The 25,136-nt window shown below is 31.4% G+C and overlaps 1 protein-coding gene across 1 annotated transcript; it reads left to right on the top strand.

Moving 5' to 3' along the window:
- Window positions 1-1,906: 1,906 nt before the first annotated feature.
- Window positions 1,907-23,553, top strand: LOC127729159 (uncharacterized). The gene is made up of 4 exons (XM_052236832.1): window positions 1,907-2,217; window positions 2,758-2,952; window positions 19,945-20,329; window positions 22,016-23,553. Exons 1-4 carry the CDS (start codon window positions 1,932-1,934, stop codon window positions 22,017-22,019), a joined length of 870 nt encoding a protein of 289 aa, XP_052092792.1. The 5' UTR covers window positions 1,907-1,931; the 3' UTR covers window positions 22,020-23,553.
- The last annotated feature ends 1,583 nt before the right edge of the window (window positions 23,554-25,136 follow it).

The raw sequence follows: 25,136 nt of genomic DNA, 5'->3' as shown, positions 1-25,136 counted from the left end.
TCACTATAATATAACAAAAAAAAAAAAAAAAAAGAAAAAAAATACTATACATTCCTTTATTAAATCAAATTATATCAATTTACATAAAAGTTTGTTTTTAAATTTTGAACAATTTAGTCGTTACCATAAGATATAAACAAGCACATAAGATCTCTCATGTAAATGAAAAGTCACTCAAATTAACAGCATTAGTTTTTGCACCAATTTCTTACTTTAATAAAAACAAGGACCGATCATTTGGTGTTACTTAGCACTCCAAGATGGCGAAATACTTTTATTCTATATTTAATACGGATTTTATGTTATTAAAATTTGCTGTTATAAAATTTTGGAAATTATTTCAAATTAAGGAATATATCTCCCTCATGCAAAGCTCTGATTCCTTGCCCGGCTATACCCTTTTTTGTGCTTTTTAGTTTATAGCTCTTCATCTTTTTAATAAGCTTTGGATTTTCAAATATTTTGGCCGCGAGCATCACTGTAGAGACATTGATTGTCGAAATGCGCATCTGGTGCAGAAAAATTGGTACCGTTTATATTACTGATTATCAGAAGACAAGTTCCCCCGTCCTTAAAATAAGACAAATTATCAGAAGACAAGTTCCCCCTCCTCAAAATAAGACAAATGTCTAACAAATCTGTGACAGACAGTACGTAGTCGCCCTTTTGAAAATGACTTCACTTAACAAACTGAAGGACTGACACATTTAAGAATTGAATGCTTCTTTTTTTTAATTTGGAGTGTAAAAGCATTGACCGAAGCATGTTTTGTATGAAGCGCTTCCACTAAGAAAATTATCACGATCAACGCTTTTACAGCCTTATAAAATTATAAAAAGAAGCATTTAATTCTTATAAATACATTTTTATCCCACAACCATGAAATTCAGAGTTATATCAAGCTTTTTGTTATTGTTTTTCTATACATTGTTTTCACAGTTTCACGGATAGCACGTGCAGTCATAGCTGTTGTATTTTATACGGAAATAAAATATGATATTGGAGTGCCTCACGATTGTTGTCAGCCAATCAAAATTACGGATTCATGCAAATAAAACATCCATGTAATGTAATTATACGGAAATAAAATATGATATTGGAGTGCCTCGCAAACGTGGTCAGCCAATCATAATTACGGATTCAAATGAAACATGCATGTAATGTAATTATACGGAAATAAAATATGATATTGGAGTGCCTCGCAATTGTGGTTAGCTAATCAAACTTACGGATTTAAATGAAACATGCATGTAATGTAATTATTGATACGTACTTCATTTCAAAGCTAGGTCAGCCTAGCACAAGTTCAAAATTGACTATAAACTTTGAAGTATAGTCGAAATACATGATTTATTTTTGAGTATTTCACGAATAGTAACCTCAAATCGTGCAACAAACAAACATCGCCGTATAGAATTTCGTACAAAAAGAAAGAAAGACCTCATCCCATCTTTGCTTCCTACAGAATGTAATATTTTTTTACCGAAATGTACGGACAAACAGACCCTCCTCTAAAGTAAAAATTACAATTCCCTTATGTGTACCCTTTTTTTTTTTTAAATATTTTAAACGCTTTTATAATTCTATATATATATTTTTTTTAAGAATTCTGTTAATTTTCAGTAACAAATAACATAAGATAAAATAATATGGCTCTGAGTATGTAAATCATCACCCCCTTGTTACTGTACATATTTTTAAAAGTAAAAGGATATAGATACCATTACGTCAAGTTGGTTTTACATAACACAAACAGGAAAATAAACACGACCCCATTCAGACAATATTTTTAAATGGATTTTCCCGCTGTCAAATTATTTAATCTATGGATGACGTGACGATTTCACGGTTCCAAAAACAAGCTGTTGTGTAATACACATTGTTATCTATCATTTTTGGTAAACGTTCACTTCAGATAGTAGGATCGTTAAATGATGAGGTTGTTTTTTATTGTACTATTCCTATTCCTACAAACATTGTCATTTTTATGGGGTCAACCTAACTTCTTTAATTTGCCAAGGACAACCATAGTGAATCTTTCATATTGTCAAAATATTATTAACAGTGTAGTTACCAGTGATGATTGTGGGGCCTCAATTGATTGTAGAGGGACTGCACGCTTTGTTTCTTGTCTACAAAGTGATAGTGGTTCAAAACTGAATGGTTCGAAGTGTTCAGAAACCGCCAGCTCTGACGAATGTTCAAGAAAATTACAAGGTAAGTGTAAAAAAAGCATTAATTATTAGAAAGTTTTTTTTTTGAAAAGGAAAAGAAAGTATAGGAAGAGATTTTTAATATGCGATAGATAATCACAAGTTATGATAAATGCGGGGATAAATGCCAGGAAAGATGTATCATTGTTATCAATGTGGTCCTCATCCGGGATATGATGATATTTGGAGGCCATCAACAATAGTTTACAAAATGTTCCCTTGGTATCAACTTTTAACAGTGATGCATATACACATGATATTTTGAGCGTAAAATAGTGTCTTGCAGTGAATGAGATTCTGTCATAAATCAAACCTCTCTGATAAAAAAGGATATAATACCGTGTAAAGTTATTAGCAGGATTTTTGTTCATTAACGGAGATTCAATGTTTGAGAAATAAGAGCTCCATTCCGAGAATGTCTGCATGCAACTATTGCGTACCCTTATATTGAAATAATTACACCAATGATACCGAAATACAATACATCAAATATGGAATATAATGTGTTTCTTGATTTTAAATTAAAGTATTTTTCACCTTCCAGAGAGACAACAAACATGTTCTAGGAGAAATTCGGGTTTACTTCCGGATTCTAAATTTTGCCATTTGTATTACGATTGTTCTGACCCTGCTAAATCGAGGATTTGTCAGTATCCTAAATTATTCTCAACAAATACGAACACATGTCGAGACTTCAGGAGTGTCAAGTGTGGGTCCAGGATAGAGTTCAAATCTTACTGTAAGCATAATTAACACTAAAACTTTATATCATTTTATTTTTTATGGTTTTATTTCAAGTGCTTTGACAAACGTACTGTTATATACAAGTAAGGAGATGTGGTATGATTGCCAATAAGACAACTATCAACCAAAGTTTAAATGAAGTGGATGTAAGTAATTATAGGCAATCGTATGACTTTCAACAATGAGAAAAACCCTTACCGTATAATCGGCTATAAAAGGCCCCGACATGAAAAATATGGAATAATACAAGTGAGAAAACTAACAAAACAATTAACAAAAAAAATAAACATGGCAGACAGGAACCAACGACAACCAGTATAAGTATGTTTAAGCTTAACCATATTTCTTTTACTATTATTTCGTTTAATATCAAAAGCTTAAATCGTACTCTAAGTATGTTTAAACTTTACTCTCTCGTCTCTGCCTTTCTATGATTTCACAGCATTGAAGCCATAACAATATCACCATTGTATTATATTAGTTTCTAAATACCTAGTATTCCATATCTTTCAAAGAAATAATTTAAAGCATCCATGGAATACCAAAACATTGATCATTATAAACAGGAAAAAAAGAATATTATGTATTGACTCGAACAGAAAACCACCACTTTCATTTAACTAAAACTAAATTAAGAAATATCACAACATGGTATACCTTTAAGATGAGAAAGGAAGCAAGTTTTACCCCATTCCCTCCCTTCGAAGGCCCCCACTAAAATAATTACTTATAAGTGTATAGTATTGTTCACTACAAAAGTCTAAAAGTCTGAAAAGACCAGTTTTTGTCTTAATTTGCATGAACTTTTACTCGGCATTCTCCAAAAGTATGACTTGTGTCTTAATTTTTCTTGACAAATTCTCATTTATATTAAATTTGTATGAAATTTACTCGACATATTCTCGACATTCTGAATATGGTCTTAAAATTTCTTGACAAATTCTTGACATTTGAATACTGTCTTGAAATTTCTCGACATATTCTCGACATTCTAATTTTTTCTCAGTATGGCTTGACATATTCTGAACATTTTGAATCGTGTCTTAAATTTACATGACAGTTCTGAGTTTTACAAATCATGACCAATATTCATGATATAACTTTAATCTTTATTTCTCTTTATATGATATACTGTTGTTTCAAGTTACACTTCTTTACAACAAAAATAAAAGTTGGGCATGTAAAATAATTGAAAATTTGGGTATATAAATATTTTTACAAACGAAAATATGGCTATGAAATCTAAAGTATAAAATAATTCAAATGTGGGTGTGTTGATATAAAACAATTTCAATGTGGGTTTTTAAATAATTACAAATTTTGATTCCTAAATCTTATAAATTAAATGATTCAAACCAATCATACTGTAGACATATTTCATTCTACATTCATAATATTCAATGTTGATATGATAAATAATTATTATACCAAAATGTGGTTTATATAAATAGCAAATTATGATGATATACAAATCATTCATTTAACAGAAGAAAAATTTGTGTAATGTCATCTGTTGGAATATATTAAGTATTACACATGGACAGGATGTTCCCCATAAAATTAAGGTATTCCACACCCCAGAGTACACGCAACTGTCAAATAGAAGTAATTGCTTTACCTGTAATCAGCCATACAACTTATCAGTTGACCGACCATGCCACTACAATTTAAAAAGTTTGTTGATAGATGAAAATGAAAATCATCATTTTGATGAAAAAAAATTGAATTGAAATGGATTTTCTTCATCAAAATTATGAAGTTAATTATTTTAACATACAAACAAATTGAAAAATTCCCAAAGATTAAAAGAAAATTATTATCTACTCCAGGAATAATAAAAAAAATGTATTTATAATGGGTCCCATCAATGATTTCTATAGAAATCATCGGTCTTATGAAATGGTTCTCAAACAGACATGCATAATATAGATCTAAACATTTTTTTCTTTTCAGGAAGGAGTTATCACAAATATTTATTTTTGATAAAAAATTATAAAATTCAACACTCAAATTTGAATAAAAAAATGTTTTTGGGTTGTTCTAAAAAATGAATAAGGTTTTTGAATCAAGATGGGAACAAATTCTTTGACCTAAACGAAAGCCCCCTCTTTTTTTAGCCACACAAACCCAAAAGATGAATTGTGGGGTCCAAAAGTGATACAAGACACATATTTTAGTAAAGCAAATTTGACTGGCAGTTTTGCGAACGGCAAAAATCTAAATGCTGTTTGTCAATACCTTCGACTTATATTCCAAGTGAAAACAATTACTTAAATGTTTAATAAAAATAAATCAAAATTAAACTACATGGGGGATTATTCAGGGTATTCCAACTTAGTTGCACCAAAAGGGTATCTTACTATACGAAATTAATCCTTGATTCTTCAAAGTTTAGTTTAGCCATAATAAAAAGGTGTATATAACAGCAATAGAATGTCATAAACAGTGCAGAATAAGTCTGTTCACATTTCAGGCGAAATTTATACTGTTGAGATAGTGTCAAGACATATTTAAGACTGTCAAGAATGTTTCGAGACATATTTAAGACTGTCAAGAATGTGTCGAGACATATTCAGACATTATTTAGAATGTCAAGAATATGTCGAGACATATTCAGACATTATTAAGAATGTCAAGAATATGTCAAGACAGATCGAGACAAATTTAAGACAGTCAAGAATTGGTCGAGACTAATCCAGACTCTTATCAGATGATACAGGAAGTGTCGAGAAATTTTAAGACAATGTTTATACTGTCAAGACACTTGTCAAGACAAATCAAGAACCTTATTAGACAAATTCATACTATGTCAAGAATTTTTAAAAATTATTCAGACAAATTAAGAATGTCGAGTAAAAATTCATGCAAATTAAGACAAAAACTGGTCTTTTCAGACTTTTTGACTTTTGTAGTGGTTACAACCAACAAATTTTGCATACATGCATGGTTTATTTAAACAAACATATCTTTTATCAAAAAAATATTGAAAGTGTATGAGAAAGTATAGACGGGCTGAAGCCTATGCTTTACAAAAAGTAACAATTCATGAAAAAGGAAGAAGCCTGTATATTTTATGACGACAAGCAACAGTACATGTAAAAGCTGAAGCATATTAACGTTATGACAAACAACAATACATGCATGTAAAGGGTGAAGCATATAAATGTTATGACAAACAGCAATACATGCATGTAAAGGCTGAAGCCTATAAACGTTATGACAAACAACAATACATGAATGTAAAGGCTGAAGCCTATAAACGTTATGACAAACAACAATACATGAATGTAAAGTCTGAAGCCTATAAACGTTATGACAAACAATAATACATGCATGTAAAGGCTGAAGCCTATAAACGTTATGACAAACAACAATACATGCATGTAAAGGCTGAAGCCCATACACGTTATGACAAACAACAATACATGCACGTAAAGGCTGAAGCCTATAAACGTTATGATAAACAACAATACATGAATGTAACATCTGAAGCCCGTACACGTTATGACAAACAACAATGCATGCACGTAAAGGCTGAAGTCTATAAACGTTATGACAAACAACAATACATGCATGTAAAGGCTGAAGCCCATACACGTTATGACAAACAACAATACATGCACGTAAAGGCTGAAGCCTATAAACGTTATGACAAACAACAATACATGCATGTAAAGTCTGAAGCCTTTAAACGTTATGACAAACAACAATACATGCATGTAAAGGCTGAAGCCCATACACGTTATGACAAACAACAATACATGCATGTAAAGGCTGAAGCCCATACACGTTATGACAAACAACAATACATGCATGTAAAGGCTGAAGCCTATAAACGTTATGACAAACAACAATACATGCATGTAAAGGCTGAAGCCCGTACACGTTATGACAAACAACAATACATGAATGTAAAGTCTGAAGCCTATAAACGTTATGACAAACAACAATACATGAATGTAAAGTCTGAAGCCTTTAAACGTTATGACAAACAACAATACATGAATGTAAAGTCTGAAGCCTATAAACGTTATGACAAACAACAATACATGCATGTAAAGTCTGAAGCCTATAAACGTTATGACAAACAACAATACATGAATGTAAAGTCCGAAGCTTATAAACGTTATGACAAACAACAATACATGAATGTAAAGTCTGAAGCCCATACACGTTATGACAAACAACAATACATGCATGTAAAGTCTGAAGCCTATAAACGTTATGACAAACAACAATACATGCATGTAAAGTCTGAAGCCTTTAAACGTTATGACAAACAACAATACATGAATGTAAAGTCTGAAGCCTATAAACGTTATGACAAACAACAATACATGAATGTAAAGTCCGAAGCCTATAAACGTTATGACAAACAACAATACATGAATGTAAAGGCTGAAGCCTATAAACGCAATAACGAACAACAATACATGAATGTAAAGGCTGAAGCCTATAAACGTTATGACAAACACCACTATTAGTATTATAATGATGATAAGCAGCTACCAGTGCATCTGGTGCAGGTGGTGAATGAGCTCTTTATGGACGGTTAACCTCTTCTAGACTGGCGAACTTGGTTATAGATAGAGGCTTCGTGACAAAGATATCCATTAAATTTATCAGTAGATAGAGCAGCCAATTCATTTGTAAATACGTTGTATCATGCACATTTTTTTCCACATCTTAGTTTCTTCCATAAAAGGAAAACCTGAAATAACATTTATTTAAAAACATTTTTTTGATTTTCGTCACCACCTGGTTGCTGACAAGGATATGCAGATTGCAATTAAATAGTATTCAAGTGTTGAAGTTCACCAAGTTCTTGTAGAGATAAAAAAAAAATGGCTGGTATCTTGACTGTATTGGTATTTGACTGAAGTCAGTCAGTACGAGATAGGGTTGGTTGGTGACAAGGGTATGCATGAAATTGATCAGTAGATAGAGCAGTCATTTTATTTGTTAATACATTGTCTCATGCACATGTATTCCACATCCCAGAATTTTCCATTAAAACCCTCCACTTAACTTCTCTTTATCATATAAGGATGACTATATTCCAAGCTGCTAATCGTTCTCTATATGGGATTTTATAATCTGCTGCTTTGTTGGATCGTTGTCTCATAGAAAATTATTCCATATGTTTTCTCTTTAGTATAGATTATTATATATCAAACTGCTAGGCGTTCTCTGTATGAGATTTTGTATGTTGTTGTTTTGTTGAAAATCGTTGTCTCATTGACAATTATTCCACCTCTCAGTATTTTCCATATAATGAAAACTAGAAATAACATATATAAACTTATTTATACATCTTCAGCACCATCTTGTTGGTAAAGTAACAGAGTATCAACTAGTAATATAGTATATATAAAACAGATATCAGAATGCTACAAAAAAGTCCACCTAAACCATGAAACACCAAATATTTTTGCAAACTTATTATCTTGAGTTTAACACAGTATTACATTTTTGAGAACAAAGCAACAAATTTTACAAAATTAAGTTTAGTAGTAATAGAATATGTTACTTTGTTCCAAAACACAATAAAATGTCACTAGACTTTTACAACCAATATCAATACATGTATATTTCTCCTGAGTACCATAACAGTATAAAAGTTGGCAAATGTAAATGGATTTCCTTAAATACTGGTATGTTAAAGAACTATTTGATTGAACTATTGACTAGAAAAAAACAATCACATCCATACATATACCTTTGTGTATCACGTACGTCCAATAATAAAAAAAAAAATAAAAATTTAAAAACATCTCTCAACTATTATACATAAAAGTGCACTACAATAAAAGACATTTCTTCTGTATAAAGTATCAAAATACTGACACAGTAAAAAACACCCGAGTATTAAGATAATTTCTCAAAAAGTATCACAGTCTAGTAAACCTTAAACCTAGACAAACGTATGACAGTTGTTTTCCATTCGTTTGATGTGTTTGAGCTTTTGATTTTGCCAATTGTTAAGGGACTTTCTGTTTTGAATTTTCCCTGGAGTTCTGTATTTTTGTTGTTTTACACACTATATGCGTAATCTACACAAGCTTTATAATTTGATGTCTTCATTGAATGCCTACGTATCTAAGAGACGTTTTACATTATTTATAAGATTAATGTTTATATCAAATACATGTAAATTGAAAAATGCTATTTCTTATACCTGTTATATCTTAAGCAAGTTTCAACACGAGTTAAATAAACTTCAAAACCACAGAGTACTGCTTTCATGCAATTCAATAATTTCAGCTTTATTTCTTACCACCAATAAAATTTAGGTAACAATTTATACTTGTGCTTATTAATCTCATTTCGACATGCAAATGATATATTCTAATCATTACTTTCATCAAGTCTCATATCGCATCTCACAAGACTTAAAATACCATTTCTAATACTTAGTATATGTCATAAACATCACTGTTTAGTAATGTAATATTGTTTTAATCAAAACTAATTAATCTCATCAAACTCCATTATTTCATAAGGTTTTGAATTATAATTTTCTCAACGTTTACCATTGTTCTATATTTATTAAGGTAATGACTACAATATACTGATATTCACTGAGGTCAACGGTCGAAGTGAATATCAGTTTTCAGAAGTCAATTAAACCACATATATACCGAAACAAAAGACAGTGATTGTTTTATTCCACATAACAATTAGTGGTGTGACATCTTACAAAGTCTATCAAATTATTTTTGCAAAGAATTCCGCTGAAGCCGGTGTTTGGGGCCTTCTTAAAATTGCAGTGAGGTGAGAGTATTTTTGCTCCGTGTTGAAGGCCTCACTGTGACTTTGAGATGAGTAACTGTATTAAAAAGCACTATTCCTTTGCTTTTTGTGTGTTTTTTTTCTGTGCATGTACTGATTTTGTGTCATGGATGGATATCCCATATCCTTTGTTTTTTCTATAGTTATACATTTTATAATTTTATGATATACATATATCAGCACGCCCTTCATAAACTTTTAAAGTCGCATTTGAATAAGGAGCGCGAGGTTATATGTGAGGAAATATTGTATATGCTGACATAATGTATGTAATAGTCTGTTAGGGCTGAGGAGAAAAACAAGGTACAGGAAGAAAACCGAACTGCTACGGAAATCAAAGGACAGCATTAGCAACTCTACAAATTGGTTAAAGTGTTGAATTGTCAAATGTTGTCATTGTGTGTTTTTCTTCACCACAGGTTTGTCTTTGTTCCTTAATTCTCCTATGACTTCGTTTTCCTACCCTGTCCCTATACTTCTTACGTTTAGTTCTTATGTTTAGTGCAATCATTTTTGTTGATGTGTTGCTTAATTGTTTGGTCAATGTCACTCAATATAGTATGGAACATTCATTTGAATTACTGCGAAAAAAACACCAAAAACGCTGCATTAATTCACTTTAGCTAGATATTTCGTTTTTATATTTTCATAGACTGTCATTCCCTGCGTTTTTTACACAATCTAAGTATCGACATGATTCCAACATAAACAGTCACAATATTTATATTGAGCCAAAATTGAAGTTGCATTATATTACAAACATCACTCACTAATTCCACTCCTCATTCTCCTCATTCTAGGAGGAGTGATGTTTGCTTCCTCCTCATTCCAGGAGGCGGGATGTTTACTTTCTCCTCATTCCATTCCTCATTCCAGGAGGAGGAATGTATGCTCCCTCCTCATTCCGAGAGGAGTGATGTTTACTTCCTCCTCATTCCACTCATTAAACCAGTCAAACCACAGTGATGTATAAGCAATGTAACATTCTCTCACTTGTAATGATCAGTTGTGAAGTTTGCAAGAAGAAAGCTCAAGAAGTGATTCCGGTAATTTGAATCGTCATATACGTTCCATGCACAAAATGTCACATACAAGACCAATAAACAACAAGGAAGACTAACATGGCTCCGATGAAACAAATAGTAAAATTGTAGATACTGAGACTTCGGAAACTGACAGCGTTTATTCCGATATTCTAGTAGCTCTTCAGGTAAAACGGACGATAAAGATGCATCAGAAGATGAATCAAGTGAATCATGGAGTAATATCGTTTCAAAGTCTTTGAGAAAATTTGAAATAATGTATAGTGAGAAAGTACATAATCTTACAAACGATGGTGACGATGAAGCCTTAGCTCGTCAATCAATATTTAAAAGCATGATTCCAACTTTTCGAAAAGAAATTATATCGAGATACCTGGATCTGATATTATAAAAGATGAAGCTTGGAAGTATGCGGTTAAAAAGAGGAGATACCTTTTTGACAACTTGGTAGAATCGTATGAACCGCCTGAAGTAATTGATGCATATAAATGAATGAACATTGATGTAACATTTTAATGAAGAGTGCTTTTTGTAATATAATTCAACTTAAATTTTGGTTAATATGAATATTGTAATTTGTTAAGTTGGAATTATGAAGTCTATACTTAAATTGAGTGAAAAACGCAGGGGGATGACAGCCTATGAAAATATAAAAACGAAATATCTAGCTAAAGTGAATTAATGCAGCGTTTTTTGGTTTTTTTTTTGCAGTAATTCAAATAAATTGTTCCATACTATGATGAGTGAATTGACCAAACAATTAAGTAACACATCAACAAAAATGATTGCACTAAATAGTAGTTTTACATCAATTACGAGAAACTGGAGAAATAGTAGTCTACAACATAACAGGCGCGGCATTTTCAACTTATTGGATGCTTGAAAAGGGTCCTGCGATTCGACACAGACGTTAGAAAAAAATGAAATCTGGATATTAGATATATCATAACTGATAACTTTGCAAGCAGTTGTTGGCGAATAGCTCAACGATTATTTTTCATTACGACAATTGTAATTGTAACCTGTGTGAATACTGGTGCTGTTGTAATATCTGAGAGCAACTAAAATATTTACTACAAACGTTTACAGAAATATTTTTTGTGTCCTAATGTTTGATATGATTTTTTTTTAACTATGATGTAATAATATAAATACGCACTATACAAATAAAGTTTTTTTTTTCAATCCTGTCCTCTTGTCACTTGATTTATGTTACTCTTGTACTGTTACATCTCGTAACTCGTTGAAATTGTTCCTCATTGAAAGAGGAATGCGATTTTAGGTATAAGAAGGATTCGATAATTCCTTTTCAACGAAGCATGTGATGAGGTATTTGAGCAGGAAATGCTTCAGTTTTGGATGAGAAGTGAGAAGATGAAGTATAGATCCCTTAGTTTGGAAGAAAGAGTAAAATATAGGATAATAAGAAAGAAGTATAGGGCCAAGATAGAAAAACGAAGTCATAGGAAAATTAAGGAACAAAGACAAACCTGTGATGAATAAAAACACACAATGACAACATTTGACAAATCAACATTTTAACCAATTTGAAATGTGCGAGTTGCTAATGCTGTCCTTTGATTTCCGTAGCAGTTCGAATTTCTTCTTGTACCTTGTTTTACTCCTCAGTCCTTTTAGATTATTACACACATTATGTCAGCATATACAATATCTCCTCACATATTACCTCGTTCTCCTCATTGAAATGAGACTTTATAAGTCTATGAAGGGCGTGCTGATATATTTTGATATTATAAAATGTATAACTATAGAAAAAACAAAGGATATGGGATATCCATCCATGACACAAAATTAGTACACGCACAGCAAAAAACACACAAAATTCAAAGGAATACGCTTTTATTGCTGTTACTCATCTCAAAGTCACAGTGAAGCCTTCAACACGGAGCAAAAAAGCTCTCACATCACTGCAGTTTTAAGAAGACCCCTAGCCCCGACTTGAGCGAAATTCTTTGCAAAAATAATTTGGATAGACTTTGTAAGATGTATCACCACAAATGGTTATGTGAAATAAAACAATTACTATCTTTTGTTTCGGTAAATATGTGGTTTAATTGACTTTTGAAAAAGTGATAGTCACTTCAACCGTTGGCCTCAGTGAATCAGTATTTTGTAGTCATTACCTAAAGAAATTTAGAACAATGGTAAACGATGAGAAAATTATAATTCAAAACCTTATGAAATAATGGAGTTTGATGAGATTTATTAGTTTTGATTAATACAACATTACATTACTATACAGTGATGTTTATGACATATACTAAGTACTGGAAATGGTATTTAAAGTCTTGTGAGATGTGATATGAGACATTATGAAAGTAATGATTAGAATATATCATTTGCATGTCGAAATGAGATTAATTAGGGCCCCGCCGAATGGCGGCCGCCCTATAGTGATCAGTCTGTCCGTCCGTCTGTCCGTCTGTCCGTCCGTCCGTCCATCCGTCCGTAACAAATCGTGTCCGCTCTATATCTAGAGAACCGTTATGATTTCAAAGTTTATACTTGACATGTATATTAACCAACACCAGAGGGTGTGTCATAATGTATGTTCAACTTCCTATGTCAAAGGTCAAGGTCAAAAACTTTGGTTTTAGTTGACAACCTCATATCCTATGGTAAAGATCGTGTCCGCTCTATATCTTGAGAACCGTTATGATTTCAAAGTTTATACTTGATATGTATATTGACCAACACCAGAGGGTGTGCCATAATGTATGTACAACTTCCTAGGTCAAAGGTCAAGGTCAAAAACTTTGGTTTTAGTTGACAACCCCATGTCTTATGGTAAAGATCGTGTCCGCTCTATATCTTGAGAACCATTATGATTTCAAAGTTTATACTTGATATGTATATAAACCAACACCAGAGAGTGTGTCATAATTTATGAACAACTTCCTAGGTCAAAGGTCAAGGTCAAAAACTTTGGTTTCATTTGACAACCCCATGTCCAATGATAAAGATACACATTTTTTACCACACATTATTCACAGCGGGGCCCACAGAGATGGCTCCAATCTCAATGATATCTAGTTAGCACAAGTATAAATTTTTACCTAAATTTTTATTGGTGGTAAAAAAACAAAGCTGAAATTTTTTGAATTGCATGAAAGGAGTACTCTGTGGTTTTGATTTTTATTTAACTTGTGTTGAAACTTGATTAAGATAACGGGTATAAGGAATTACATTTTCCAGTTGACATGTATTTGATATAAACATTAATCTTATGAATAATGTAAAACGTATCTTTGATATCTAGGCATTCAACGAGGACATCAAATTATAAAGCTTGTGTAGATTATGCATATAGTGTGTATTTGTCTCTTTGGTTTTACTATCATACTGATTTTAGATCAAATTTTGATTAAGTTAAGAACCTTGATTGCAATTCCAATGAATCAGACTTTTTTTTATTGATGAATACAAACATAAGCCTTGTGGGCTTGACCATATGTTGAATGCTAGTGTTAGAAAAGTGCTATTAGGCAGAGATCTTGTCCATTTAGGATGAGTTTAAATGAATGTATATAATAGAAAAACAAAGAATTTGGGGTATCCATCCATGACACAAAATAAGTACATGCACAGCAAAAAAACACACAATAAGCAAAAGAATAGTTCTTTTATTGCATTAGCTCATCTCAAAGTCACAGTGAGGCCTTCAACACGTAGCAAAACAACTCTCACCTCACTGTATATCTGTTATGATTCATGTTAGTTATTTGATTGGTTTTTACAGTCAGAAATAATTGAATGAAGTTTTAAGTATTATAAAATATTAATCATGTATGTTATTCATACATGTACATGTAGTTGTTCTTCTAAAGATAAATAGACAAAAATATAGTGCTTTTATATGTTTAAAATAAATATTCTAGAGGATTTCTCTCTTGTTATCAACTGAAATTAAAACAAACCTTTATATTCACGCTCTTAAAGATTTACTGGTAAAAGATTTTAATGATTTTTTAAATAGCTCTTATTTTAAAAATATGTTTTATTGTAACTGTAAATATTAAGAACTTATTCTTCTTGTTTTATTTGCTTGTATTAACAATATTCCATCTCAAGTGCTCTAGAATTTAAAATTTTAATAACTTTACATCCATTATATTATTTTTACAGTTTATCTGCTTTCATGTTGAGAAATTCACAGCATCTCATCATTTTAATGGTGCCGTAAACTTAGGTTTACTGGGTTGTGATACTTATTGAGAAATTATCTTCTTTTTACGGTGTCAGTATTTTGATACTTTATACAGAAGAAATGTCTTTCATTGTAGTGCACTTTTATGTATAGTAATTAATAGACGTTTTTAAATTTTTATTTTTTTTAATTATTGGACGTGATACTCAAAGGCATATGTATGGATGTGATTGTTTTTTTCTAGTCAATAATTTAATCAAATCATACCAGTTTTAAAGGAAATTCATTTACATTTGCCAACTTTTATACTGTTATGGTACTCAGGAGAAATATGCATGTATTGATATTGGTTGTAAAAGTCTAGTGACACTTTATTGTGTTTTGGAACAAAGTAACACATTTTATTAATACTAAACTTAATTTTGTAAAATTTGTTGCTTTGTTCTCAAAAATGTAATACTGTGTTAAACTCGAGATATAAGTTTTCAAAAATATTTGGTGTTTCATGGTTTATGTGGACTTTTTGTAGTATTCTGATATCTGTTTTATATATACTATAGTACTGGTTGATACTCTGTTACTTTACCGACAAGGTGGTGCTGAAGATGTGTAAATAAGTTTTTATATGTTATTTCTAGTTTTCATTATATGGAAAATACTGAGAGGTGGAATAATTGTCAATGAGACAACGATTTTTAACAAAACAACAAAATACAAAATCCAATACAGAGAATGTCTAGCAGCTTGATATATAATAATCCTTTCATAATAAAGAGAAAATATGTGGAATAATTTTCCATGAAACAACGATCCAACAAAGCAGCAAAATATAAAATCCCATATAGAGAACGATTAGCAGCTTGGAATATAGTCACACTTTAATGATAAAGAGAAGTTATGTGGAGGGTTTTAATGGATAAATACTTGGATGTGGAATAAATGTGCATGAGACAATGTATTAACAAATAGAATGACTGCTCTATCTACTGATCAATTTCATGCATACCCTTGTCACCAACCCACCCTATCTCGTACTGACTGACTTCAGTCAAATACCAATGTAGTCAAGACATTGGCCATTTTCCCATCTCTACAAGAACTCGATGTATTTCAACACTTAAATACTATTTAATTGCAGTCTGCATGTCCTTGTCAGCAGCCAGGTGGTGATGAAAATGAAAAAAAATAAATTTTACATAAATGTTATTTCTGGTTTTCTTTTTATGGAAGATACTGAGATGTGGAATAAATGTGCATGATACAACGTATTTACAAATAAAATGGCTGCTCTATCTACGGATAAATTTTATGCATATCTTTGTCACAAAGCCTCTACCTATAACCAAGATCGCCAGTCTATAAGAGGTTAACCATTCAAAACGTACTCGTTCACCACCTGCACTATTGGCTGCTTATCATCATTATAACACTGCTAACAATACTTGTATACACATAAACCCATATACTTTATAAGAAGTTACAATCCGTGATTAATATGTTGGAGCCTATTTACTTTATTTGAAGCAACAACAACGCTGAAGCCTAAATAACAATGCGTGACTTGTATAGGCTGAAGCCAAAATACTTTATAAGAAACAACCATTCCTTAATAAGCTGAACCCTTAATACTTAATAAGCTGTAATAATATGTGACTACTATAGGCTGAAGCAAATATACTTTATAAGAAGCAACTTTTCCTATATAGAATGAAGCTAAAATACTTTATAAGAAGTAACAATGCGTGACTTGTATAGGCTGAAGCCAAAATACTTTATAAAAAGCAACAATTCCTATATAGGCTGAAGCATAAATACTTTATAAGAAGTAACAATGCATGACTTGTATGCACTGAAGTTTAAATTCTTTATAAGAAGTAACCGTTACTATATAGGCTGAAGCCTAAATACTTTATAAGGAGCAACCATTCCCATAATGGCTGTGGCCTAAATAGTATATAAGAAGCAACAATACATATATCGGCATCAGTACAATACAATAAGCAACAATACATATATCGGCATCAGTACTTTACCATAAGCCACAATGCATCTAAAGGCTTCTGTACTTTAAAATAAGCTACAATACATGTATAGGCTTTAGTACTTTATGATATTGGTATGGAAGATATAAGTTTGATGTCATTTTGAGGCAGTCGCTAAAAAGGAAGTAATATATTTCTATTATAATCATGAGTGTATGAACGAGATTAGACTTATCCTGGTAATAAAATGATATAAGATCTTATGGTTAAAATGATTTCAAAATAAAAACACGTTGAGATATTTAAGGTGTACGTTTACTAATTGATAAATGCATTTTGTGATAAGTCATCAGGCGTTTAACTATGTCAGACGCGTAACGTCTACATACAACCATACAATTCACCAGCGTAGCTTCCAATGAGGCAATCAAGCAAACTTTTGACAATAAAAATAGATAAGATATACAACGTTTTTGCCAAAGTTTAAATTAAGAGTAAAGGTGGTCCAAATATTAAACCTATTCACACTTTACTCACGCATTCTTCATTATTAACTTAAAAATATTTAGTCCATCTGTGATCCATAAAAATTGGCAACGTAGGTACAAACATCTTGTTTTATGAACCAACAAATTTAACCTCTCTAAAACTACTCTGCAAGATGTCCATAGTGACTGTAGCAAGACAAAATGTCAGCCCCTGTCTAACACGCTTTCCCTTTACAGTCGTAAGTAGTGCTCTTATCCTGGAAAAAACATTCTGGAGAAGCTATATGATTTGGCTAATTGTTATTTTTTTCTCCTGAACTTGCTGAATATGCATGACATGTTTGTCACTTGATGTTAAGCAAACAAAAATATCTCAATCATTAAAACCTGTATAAACTTCGTCTTTTTACAATTTACTGAAAATTAGTTTGCGACACTAGTTTGCCACTTATACATATCGCAGTCATTGAACCACACTGAAGCTTTGACTTCCCATAGAAATAAGGTTCAATCTAAGCCACTTGGCACTTGAATCCATGGCAATTAACTATTCCCTAAGATGTTGTTTATTTTCCTTCGCAATCAAATTCCTATAATTTTGTTAAGCCTTTTCTTTTTATGGTTGTTTTTCTTCATCACATGATACAAAAATAAAACGTATGTCAAGTATTTTATATAAAATATACAGAAATAATAAGTTTGGTTTGTCAACGTCAACAATAAACTAAACAAGTTCTACACATATATTAAAGTATCTCATTGAATGTCATATGCTGTAAGTAAAAAAAAAAGGACAAATGTCAGGACCCTCACAATTATGTCAAATAAAAATAAAAATTTCCTTATAAATCTTATCAAATAAATAAATAAAAAACGAAGTAATTTTATCATGAAATACTTGGAAATATGCTTGTTTAATATGTCTTGTTATTGCAACTCACTGTAAGCGCAAAGAACATTAAACTGTGAACATATATTTGGTCCGCATAATACTTATTCCCCCCTGGAACAAAACTTTAGATAATGGAAGTTCTTGGGAACAAACATTACATAATATTATTTCCACCTTCATAAAATATTTTCCTGGTACTAAAACATCATATGGTTTCATAATATTTGATCCTTTAAAGAAAGAGTGTCATGTGATGTTTTACACCTAATTGCGTCTTAATTACTGTAATTTTAATGAATTGTAGCTAGAAATAATTTTGGATATTGTAGTATATATTCCTAGAACTTTGATCATACAATAAATATTCCTAGAACTTTAATTATCTAATAACCATGATAACTATTCCTGGAACATTTATAATATAACCAATATTTCTGGAACATTTATAATATAACAAATATTGTTCCTTTAAAGAAAGAGTGCCGTGTGATTTTTTTACACCTGATTGCATCTTAAGTACTGCTCACCTCACCTTGTGGATGACATTGACCTGTATTTCAGATGAAAATGCCTATACTTTATTAAAGGAAATTTATTTCCATACATTTGTAGCTAGCAATCATTTTGGATATTGTGGTATATATTCTCTGAACTTTGACCATATAATAAATTTTTATAATATAACACATATACCTGTATATAAACAATGTTTTGTATATACAATGTATATGTTTAAAAATGCTTTTGCCTCATTTGTTGTTACTTATTTGCTACCATGATAGAAATCAGTATATTTGTTGTAGGGAACTTTTGTTCCAATTCGAAGTTTCATATTGGTGAAAAATGTCAAAACATTGTCCATGATGTAAAATAACAAAAATACCGAACTCCAAGGAAAATTCAAAACGGAAAGTCCCAAATGGCAAAATCAAAAGCTCAAACACATCAAACGAATGGAAAACAACTGTCATATTCCTGACTTGGTACAGGCATTTCCTTATGTAAAAAAGGGTGGATTAAACTTAGTTTTATAGCTAGCTAAACCTCTCACTTGTATGACAGTCGCATATAAATCCATTACATTGACAACAATGTGTGAACAAAGAATTTTAGCATATAACAAAAGTTCCGTTGGGAACTTTCATTGTGTAATATTCTATTCTGTGTGAAGGTAATTTTCTTATAGCATTGGATAAAATATTATATAAGGAAAGTTCCCAATGGAACTTTTGTTATATGACAAAAGTTCTTTGGAACAAATATTATGGGAGAACTTATATTCTGTAACAAACCAGTTATGTCTGTTTTAGCAATCATGTCACATTAATTTGATTTCACGCTTTATGTGGCCTTTTTTTAACAATAAGCTAAGTTTGGTACAAAGTAAGGTGAGGATCTAAACATATCAAAGGGGTGTTAAGAGATTCAGCCTAAATAATTTCAAATTTAAATGATTCAACCCCGGACCATTCTCCACCTGGAACTGTCAGTGGTACATTGAGCATGCTGAATGAATTTGTATACATTGTATAATGTGATTTATTGACCGTTTTATCTAATCTACATATATTGAGAAAAGTCTAATGTTAACTTATGATAATTTTATTGTTTGGTTATACTAGGCCAATACTATCCACGCCCTCACATTGGAGTTCGTGGCCCACCCTGTGAGTTCCATCATCCAAATTGTGAAGGGTATCCAGACGGAGCCAATCTTCATACAGAGATAGGGTCACCTTGGTACATGCTTTGCAAGGGCGAAAGATTTATAAAGGACGGAATCTGTCCAAACGCCGGAAATGGTTTCAACAAAAAGTCATGTCAGATTGTTGAATGTAACCAGAATATAAAAAAGTACTACCCTACTGAATCGTGCAGGGGTTATATATGGTGTTACTATGGGAGACAATTCCAATACGATTGTGCTATCGGTACAGTGTTTGATTACACACGTCAAAGTTGTCAGCATGTCTACGATGTTTGTAAACCTTGTGGAACTAGAACATGGTAAGCTTATAAGCATGATATTTAGACTAAATCGCAGAATACATTATAAAAAAGGAGCAACTTTTTCCGCAGTTCAAGAAGATCATAACTATAATGATATCTTCACCCAACAATGAGTAATTATGACTCACAAATATTTGGAATGTACAGGGAATATTACGTTGCATTACAATTACGAAAATGATATACAACATTCAAGTTAGTAAGTCGTGCACTCCATTGAAAAATAGTGAAAACAACACTTTAAAAATTTCATGCGTTCGAAGAACTTTTCTTGATTCATCTTCATCAGGAACGCTCAAAGCCGAATATTTGAAGGCCAAAGATGTATACGAACCGAAACAGTAGAAGCGGTATATGACCGAAATGGACCTAACAACAATATTCAAATCTATCTAAGGCCAAATTTGCCTGAATCAGTTGAAACCTTAGTTTCTTAATAATTTATAAATTGAGAAACGGACAATTTTTAATAAAGGTTTCTTTTAAATCATGTCAATACGAAGTACTGACTACTGAGTTGATGATACTCTCGGGGACTGATAGTCCGCCATCAGCGCAATTTGGCGAGTGCTGTAAAAAATGAAACAACACTTTCTAAATGTTAGCGCTCGAAGTGCTTTTTAGGATTCACCTTCATCAGGAACGTTCAAAGCCAAATATTTGACAGCCAATGTTGAATGAGAACCGAAATAGTTGAAGAGCTATATAATAAAAAAGGACCTAAAATAATAACCAAACCCATCTAAGGTCAACTCTGCCTGAGGAAGTTGAAACCTTTGTTTCTTAATAATTTCTAAATTCTTTAACTGCGATTTATGAAGGGTTTGTTATAAATCAAAACAGTACCGAAGTACTAACTATTGAGCTGATGGTACCCCCGGAGATTGATAGTCCACCAGCAGTGGTATCGACCCAATGCTGTAAAACACGAAAACAGCACTGTATGAATTTCATGCGTCCTAAGCGCTTTTCTGGCTTTACCATTATCAGAAAAATATCCTTTTTATTTATTTAATTTTGGGTGATTTCGTTTCTCAACAGAAGAAATATTAAATTCATCTGGTTTACATATCACACTTTGATATTCGAAGAATTTTGTATTAAGTCGCTTGACCTTTCTTTTAAATATAACAACACGAATTAATCCGTTAGAATAATTGTCGGAGGGAATAACGGAAGTAAGATACATCTAAAAAATATCAAATATACCAGGCTTATAATTTTGTGCGCCATAGGCCCATTTCTTCTATATCACACTCATCAGTTGCGCTGGAGTCAAAACAGTTGAAGGCAAAATTGAATGCGAAGTTAAAAAGTATTAAAACCCGAAAATTCCGGACTACTGGAATGATGAAGCAAAACGTCCAATAGCATATAATATATTTGATAAACGGGTTTTGGTTATTAAATACATGCTTATTGAAATGGCTATTGATTATTGTTTATCTGTTTCTTTTATAAAGTCATTGGGATACAATTTCGGGTATAACCTCATGCACAATAAATTCAAAGGGTCCGATACATAGAACAAAGACTGTGAGTGAATATAATACTTTTTTCACACGTTTGTCCTCTGATCTGCATTGAAAGTTATATCAATGACTATCAAACAATGTTTATATATAATGGGTGTCAATAATTCATGTAAAGTCAGTCTATATTATAGTCTCCTTTTTATTTCAGTTGATTACCAGAAAAATAGCAGGAGGTTATATCTTGATCTAACTCTGGCGAGAAAAAAAGTTTCTGTGTCTATATTTTCATCTTTACTACCAAATGAATGTCATCTTTAATATATCACATATCTTTATTCCAAATAGACAAGACACATATCTATACAATAGACATTGATTTACAATATTTACAATGGAAAATGCCTAATATACAATACAATATATGAAATACATATTTAGCAATACACACATACACCTTTGTTGAGAATTTATATGAATTTACAAATTTTGCTTTTTACTGTCAAAATCCTCTTATATTCATTGATAATATTAGCGAAAATGATAATGACATATAAAGTTTCCTGATTTTGCATTTAATTTTAATAAAACAATTAATTTAATTTTGATAAAAAATTTGATTTAATTTTAATAAAAAATTTAATTTAATTTTAATAAAAAATTCAATTTAATTTTAATATGAAATTCAATTTAATTTTAATAAAAAATTAAATTCATCGCCAATATTATTTTTGTTACATACAATACAAACTCAACTATAATTTCTATCTATTTTACCCTGTGCAATGGAAAGCCTCTGATTTGTTGTTCTAAATTTAATCAGTAGCAAGTATGTTCCCATTTTTCAAAGTAATTTTCTTTTACATTTTTTTAAAAATTTTTATAGATTAAATAGCTTTATAGTACCAGGCGTGTTCAAACTGATCTTAGTGTCTGAGCTTGATAAGTGAAACTGACCGTCTGCAATTCAAGAACTAAACTTCCTTTTCCCACACATTAGGTGTACCACATTCCGTTAGAATTGTCTTTATTCTGTATAACCAAGACAAATTTACATCGTCGTTTATAAGAATTTGTTATTTTTTAGGTTTCTTTTTAGTAATATATTTTCTTAGACTGTTCTTACAATCCTTGGCTTTTAGATATTCGGCTTTAAGCGTTCTTGATGAAGGTAAATCCAGAAAAGCGGTTCGGACGCATTACATTTATAACGTGTAGTTTTCTTTTTTTATAGACGTTTGATACAATATTTCATGTTGAGTATATAATTTCCGACAAAAAAATCCAATTTAGTTTTGTTGCCCAATTTGACAGGATATCTCACAAGCTCCCCGCAAATGTTGATGTTTTCAGAATTAATGATAACAAACAAAATGTTTTATGTACCCTTTCAAAAAATCCGATAATCTTTAATCAATTGCATCAACATATTTACAAGAAAAACAAAAAAATAGATGAAATCAAGAAAGAAACAATACCCCTAAATAATGACCAAATCCGAAATAAAAATATGATAAAAATCAAATAAACTATGATGAAATAGAAATAATTTTCCTTCTCTTTTAATACAATTTGTAGTCTAGTATTATTTATTAATATATATAACTTATAGGTAAGTCCTCTAGATCTATATCACATGGTTGGTATAGTTATCTGTAGTTTGAAATGTGATATATCGAAGAATGTTGTTATTGTTATTTGTAACTAACAAATGTAATATAACTTGAATAAATACATACTGTATCTTCACTTAAGTTGTTATCGATATGAATGGCCTACAAGTATCGACAAAAAGTCAAATATAAACGTATTATAATGGTGGAAGTGCGCACTGAGTAAGAGACACACTTATTAGTTTGCTTGTCCTTTTATCTGTTTGGCTGTACCTAGGGTGCCCTAGATACCCGTATGTTGAATGGGCATTATTTTGTTACAATATGCAATGTAGGCATGGAGTATTGTTAAATTGTTCTAAAAATGTGGAGAAATAAAACAAAACATCAGTTGTTCGAATTTTACGGGAGTGAAGTTAAGAATTGGTTTAATTTAGGTACTCCTCATTACAAAATCTTGGTTCTATTAGAGATAGGTTCAAACTCATGTTTCTATGATTCAGTACGGACTCAAAATTGAATTTGTGATATTAAATAGAAAATAAGGATGCATCAACAAAACAGACACTGAATGAGAACGTCTGTTAAAAAAAAAGAAGGTGAAAAAAACTGTCAAAATAGGTGCAATTTGAGTACCCTCACGTTAGTAAGATTAAAAAGGCCCCGGTATGACAAAACGTATAACGAAAATCCTGAACTCCAAAGCAAATTCAAAAAGAGGAAGTCCATAAAAACTGACAAATTAAACGCTATCAAACAACGGATCAATTGAAAAACAACTGCCATATTCCTGACTTGGTTCAGCCATTTTTCGAGGAAAATTGGAACAATCTATCAGAGAAAACCAACGGCCTAGTTTAAACCAAAACAATTAAAAAATATGACAGACAGCAACCAACACAAACCACTAAATTACATGCTTTTGACTTGAGACAGGCACATAAAGAATGAATGAAATTCATTTAATATACCAAACATTTCAAAGGTTAAGATATTAAAAGAAAAATGCGAGTAAAACAACAAAAGCTCTGGAATACAAGATTAACGTAAAGAAGTTAAAGTCATACACGTGGATTAGATTATATTTGACTACTCAAGTCGGTCAACAGAGCTAGAGTCGAACAATTCCATAGCCAGTTTAGCATGGCTCAGTTACAAAAATTAATTATTAGATTTTAGTAGTTTACGAAATGGAAATCAAAACGTATCGATTTGATCGCAAAATTATCAAATGTCAGCCAAACGTAGGATAATTTAAAATAGAAATTACCACATCAATGACAAAGTTACGATACAATTCGTCATCTGCTATAGTTGTCCTTAGTTTTTTTTTAAGTTTCACGAAATTAACCTGGTGAGAATGGAAAGACAAATAATAGGATATCCGTCCACATAACTCGTTTTCACCATACACCAGGTACTATCGTGACTAAAAGTTTGTGGAGCTAACTTGTACAACTTCTGAGAGAATAAACACCGAATGGGCCAACAGATAATTGCCACTAACGTGTTGATGTGTACAAGCTCCTATACATGTATAATTCCACTTGTCAAACAACTTTCTATCCTTTTCCATCTATTTTTTTTTATTAACAAAAACATCAAGAGTGCACACGCTGAAATGTCTCGCCTACTATACTGACCATTGATTTTATGTTGATAGTCCTACATATAAAGTTTTACTACAAGTATCACATAAACATTTATGATCCAAGAAAA

The sequence above is a fragment of the Mytilus californianus genome, unplaced genomic scaffold (assembly GCF_021869535.1).
Source record: "Mytilus californianus isolate M0D057914Y unplaced genomic scaffold, xbMytCali1.0.p SCAF_2, whole genome shotgun sequence".
NCBI lineage: Eukaryota > Metazoa > Mollusca > Bivalvia > Mytilida > Mytilidae > Mytilus > Mytilus californianus.
The sequence above is the reverse complement of the archived record's forward strand: the minus strand, read 5'-3'. Positions and strand labels throughout refer to the sequence as shown.